At 47.4% G+C, this 5279-nt stretch overlaps 1 protein-coding gene across 1 annotated transcript; it reads right to left on the bottom strand.

Annotated features, from left to right (window-relative positions):
* Positions 1-34: 34 nt before the first annotated feature.
* PDCD2 (programmed cell death 2) lies at positions 35-4685 on the bottom strand. The gene is made up of 6 exons (XM_079333424.1): positions 4270-4685; positions 3939-4190; positions 3404-3580; positions 2273-2388; positions 949-1065; positions 35-454 (listed from the first exon to the last, which is right to left on the bottom strand). Exons 1-6 carry the CDS (start codon positions 4568-4570, stop codon positions 290-292), a joined length of 1128 nt encoding a protein of 375 aa, XP_079189550.1. The 5' UTR covers positions 4571-4685; the 3' UTR covers positions 35-289.
* Between the last annotated feature and the right edge of the window lie 594 nt (positions 4686-5279).

The following is a 5279-nucleotide window of genomic DNA, read 5'->3' as shown; positions in this document are numbered from 1 at the left end:
GTATTCCCAACAAATGATACTTTCACCAATCCAAAAGTTCTTCATCTTTATTTAATGAACTTCCAGAAATGAGATTTGAAATGAAGCTTTCTGAATAAATGCATCTGGCTTCATTATCAGGTTGAAGTAGAAGCTCCTCTGGACACAAGACAGGCTGTCAAGGTCTAGTTACAGCAGTTTTATCATGTTACAAGATGCACAGTTATCAGTGACTTCAGTTCAACTACTTGTTTGCATAGTGCAGAGATGCAGTGAAACAAATCAAGTATTCCATTTGGATGACTCAACTTCATATAGTACAGCCCATGGAATAGTCTTGTTTCCATATGAACTCTTCCAGGTATTCGTTTGCCCCACCACAGCTGTCAGCACAAGTGTACACCACCAGCGTTCCCCAGTCAATGCTCTCTCCAAGGCTGTCAACCTGAAGGTGATTCAGGAGCTGTGGCATAATCTTCAAAGAAAACAAAAAGTTTTAGAGGCAGGCCACAGACTTCTCCCCTATCCCAACTTCTACTGAAGAGCAGTCCTGCATTTGGCATAAGAATTTATATTCTCTTACACCAAATTCACAACTGAAGCTACTACTATGTATATGGCAGCTAAAATAAATGTGGAATTCTAGGTTAAGTTTTATTTGACCTGATCTGTGAGCCTCCCATCATTTGGAATTCCATTAGTAACTATTTTGCCTTCACATGACATTGTGTTCACCATACATATACCTCCAGCATTTGAAATTCTACAGCGGAATACTTCCAGCCACATTTATTTATAATGTGCATCATGAAGTGAAAAAGCAATTAAGAGTAAAGGCTCAACACAATCATTTAGAATAGTTAGTTTGTTGCAACTTCAATCTTGCTGGAATTACAAGCCAATACCTACACAATTGGATCCTGAGTCTGAAATACATGAGCTGTATTATTTTTAAATGAGCTTACGTACCTGGAATTCAAATTTCCTTTTGGCACCACATACACAATTTGGGATGTCTTTTTCTTCAGGCCTATTTTCACCTGACACCCAGAGTGGACCACCTTCTCCTCTGCAGTATCTAATAATCTGAAATACAGCAGAATTTTAAGTTCCCATGACTATCCTTTAATCTTGGTATAAAATTGGTGTTTAGTGACACAGACAAAGCTGTAGATGGAGCAGAAAAAGGTCAGTTCTTTGAAGTAATAACCATGGCAACATAGAATTTGCAAATGCAGCATTCTATATAAGACAGGTTGCTTATATGAGTTTTCTTAACTATGTGAATCATGCAAGTATTCATATCCCATTTTTTTCAGTGATCCAGGGATCATTTGCAGTGATTTGTATTTCCCTAATCAAGGACTCAGAAATGCAAGGTTGTGTATGTTACAGTCTTGAGAAAGAGCAACACAATAATTACCACACAGACCTGCACACAGTCAGGAATGTAATCCAGGTATTTCTGTCTGCAGTTCTGCATACAAGCAGAAAATCCTAATGTTCAAGTAGGTGTTTTCAAATATAACCTTTGTTTTTCTGTTACTAGCAAATCAGGAATTACCAGAAAAAGGACATGTGGACAGATCAGACAGTACAGAGATTGTCAGAAAGATACCTAAAGCAGAGAAGGGAACAGACTCAAAATCTGCTACTTTTTGAATGTGTCAACTACCAGGCAAAACATGGAGATAATTTCTTCACAACTTTGATGGATTTAGGCCTGTGTCTTCTTGGAATGAAACCCAGGGACCATGGTTTTGTTTTACAATGTAGCTTTTTACCCTTTTGCAGTAATAAAACATAGCATGAGGGGAAGATTTCTGTCTTAAATAGTGGAAATTTTAAACCCATCACCAATTCCTTCCCCCTTAAAAAAATCCAAGCCATCCCCCAGTGCAGCTGGTGACAGTGACAGAGCTCTTCTCTGCAGTTTTTCTTCTGCTGAGAAGGAAGGCCAACCAGGGCCAGGCTGGGAACAGTGCAGTGGTTCCCCTTTGGTTAGAACCACATGCAGTATGGTGGCTCCTTCCACACTGTGGGGGATTCAGCACCCTCGTGCCATCTCATCCTGACCAGTGGCTGTTGAAGATGGATGAGCAGGTGCTAAACTCTTTATTTTGGCATGAATTAAGTTCAGCACATAAGGAAGATGAGAGTGTGGGGGTTAGGTGTGTGGAGGATGAGGAGGCATCCCCATTTCTAACTAGGTACAAAAGGCAGTGAAATGTTGCATGTGCAGCAGGATGCTGTGTCAGAGCTGCTGCATTCAAAGGCCACCTCATCTTCTGACCTGCTCTGGTTCAGCAGCTACTTGTTTTTTAAACATTCGGAAGATCTTTTCTTCTTCAGTCTCATGTTTTGCCATTGCTTCCAAAGTCTCTTCATCTAAGGACTGAAATGTTTCATCTAAGCAAGAAAAGAGAACGATAAAAGTTACAGGCTAATAGAAGACACTAAAAATTAAAAACTAGTAAATTCATCTTGCTGCAGAAATAATTCCTGGCATAAATCTAGGTTTTTTTTTTTCTTTTCATGGCATGTTAAGATTCGGTCATACACAGGTCCATTTAGTATTTTAGTTGCATTTTAAACATAGATGTCATGACTGAAATACTGGAGGCAAGGAGTTGATCTACCAAAGTTTGTGGCTCCCAGCAAGTGTCACTGAGAGTACAGAACCTTCAGGATATGACATTTGAAAAAGGCCCCGCATGCTGTGCATGTGCCAGACTTCAGTTTTTAGCACTGACGAGTGTATCTGTTACACTTCAACAAACACATCAACTGGGGCACTAAACCCTCTTGAGACAGCTTTGGACCACAACAGGGGACCACCAGGAACCCAGCATCCTTCCCTGGCACCACCACAAAATCTCCACCCTGGGTGTGTTCAAAGCCAGCGTGGTCGCAGCAAACCCATCATGAATTTAGGGGGAGGAGGGAGCCTGCACTTCAGCTGCTTAATTCAAAGTCAGTTCAAATATCCTCAAACTAGTTTTCTGCTAGTAGAGAGAAGGAAATTTTATCTTCCATAAATTAAGAAAAATTGAACTAAGCCAAACCAAACAATCTAACCATCTCCTGATTCCAAGAGCATCCAGCAGCAGGTGCTCAGAGTCCTGGACTTCTCACCGGAGTTGTTCCTTATCTATTGGAAGCACGGGAACAGAGTGTAACTCTGAGCTACCTGCAGCACTGTTGCTTCAACAGCTCCTAGGGTCAGAGCTTAGTAAATCTCTTCTATACAAGCAACTTATATTATGGGATGTCTACAACAAACTAGCATTGCAAATGACCACACATTTAGCCTTTTTTCACCAGTAGTTTACAAGGAACGCTTAAAAATCACAGTATTTGATATTTTAAAGATGTGATAACAGGCATCATTGGGAAAAATTACAGGCACAATTTTATTTCTGACCTGCAACGCCTGAAGCTCCAAGTTTCTCTTGTTCTTTCGTGTCCTTTGATGTATCTTCAGCTCCTTGTTCATCCTCATTGTTGTCAGCAGGAGATTCTGGTTCCTCAGGTTCTATCAAAATTTCATATTCTGGAAAAAGGAATTCGTTATGCTCTGGAATTGCATCTGCCGAGTCATCTGGAAAACAGAAGACGGATACCACTTCACAACGTCATCTCTGTATTTCATGTCCTTCTCTCCAAAAGCTACACAGCAAACTACACAGCAGAAACACTGCATGAGCAAGAAAGATGCACATCACTGCTAGACCTGACGGTAAGAAACACTGTTACGTTATGGACAGTGGAAAACTGCAAGAGGTGTCCCGTTGCTTTGAACAACCTCTGTAAGGCCAAGTGGTCTGGAAGGCAGATCAGACAGCGCTAGCAGCAGCATTTAAGAACTCAAAAGCTGCAGCTCGGCGCAGTATTAACCACAGGCGGCACTCGTGTCGAGCTGTCCCCGTTGCAGAGGTGCCCGATGGCCGCGCACCCACCTCCGGCGGCGTGCTGCCCGCAGGTGCGGCGGTGCCCGCGCCGCCAGTCCAGCGCCTGGTGCTCGGGCCCGCAGTAGGCGGCGCGGCGGCAGCGCCCGCAGCTGCGCGGCCCGAGGCAGCCGCACACCCGGCAGAGCGCGGCGCCGCTGCCCAGCCGCCGGGGGGGCGCGGGGGCCGGGCCCGGGGGCGGCTCCTCGGGGGGCGGCTCCTCCGAGTACGTGTCGTTCCGCCGCGGCAGCTGGTTCCGGAACACTGCGGGCGAGAGGAGCCGGTCAGCGGGGCGGCGGCCGGCGGCCCTCGCCCCGTCCCCGCCCGCGGCCCCGCGCCTCACCGCGGAACGGCCCGCTGGGGCCCGCCAGGCGGTAGCAGGCGGGGCTGCGGCAGGCGAACACGAAGAGCGTGCGGTGGAAGGCGTCGGGGCGGCCGGGCAGCGGCGCGTACAGCTGCAGCAGGAAGGCGCAGGGCTGCTGGCAGCGGCCGCAGCGCAGAGCGGCGGGGCCCGGCAGCCCGGCCTCGCCCAGCCACGCGGGCCGCCCCCCGACCTTGCTGGGGAAGCAGGCGCTGCGCAGCCGCCAGGCGCCGCCCGGGCCCTCCGCCACCGCCGCGAAACCCAGCTCCACGCCGGGAGCCATGCCGCTTCCCCTGGGCCGCCGAGAGGGGCGGGCGCTGCGCCGGCCCCGTCCGGCCCGGCCCGGCCCGGCCCCGCCGGCAGCGTCCGCGGCTCGGCCCGCCCCGCCGGCCCCGTTCCGGCCTCGGCCCCGCCCCCTCCGGGCTCGGCCCCGCCCCTTTCTGCCTCGTTTCGGCCTAGGCCCCGCCCCCTCCCGCCCCGCCCTCGGCCCCGCCCCTGTCCCGGCTCCGCTTTTGTATCGGCGGGCTGGGAAGACGAGGCAGGCAGTCAGTGCGACTGAAGAAGAGAGAACAGACACATTATCGACGGTGCTTTAATTCAATGTTTAAATATAACATTCATTAAGTAATTAAAATAATGCCAAGCTGTCTTAAAAAAAAAAAAAAAAAAAGAAAAAAGAAGGAAAACAAAAAACAACAAAACCAAAAGCAACCCAAACACAAAATACCGAAACACAAAACCCAACATGTGTATCAGTGCTGGTTATTGCCCAGGGTTTGATTTGTGCTCTTCATTCATGAAGGCATTGACTTAAATTTAGCCAGCCAGTAACTTTTTTTTCTAAATATTAATTTTAATAGCAAGTCTTTTAATTCCCTGTTACATTTTCACATCAATGAAATATTTGAAACCAATCACATTCCTTGTTACAAGTCTAGAAAAATGTATTTAGGTAGCCATTGCTGTGCACGTCTCTTTAAATATTTATTAAA

Source organism: Erithacus rubecula (genome assembly GCF_903797595.1).
Source record: "Erithacus rubecula genome assembly, chromosome: 2".
In the NCBI taxonomy this organism is placed as follows: Eukaryota; Metazoa; Chordata; class Aves; order Passeriformes; family Muscicapidae; genus Erithacus; species Erithacus rubecula.
Note: the sequence above shows the minus strand (reverse complement) of the source record. Positions and strands in the feature narration are given on the sequence as shown.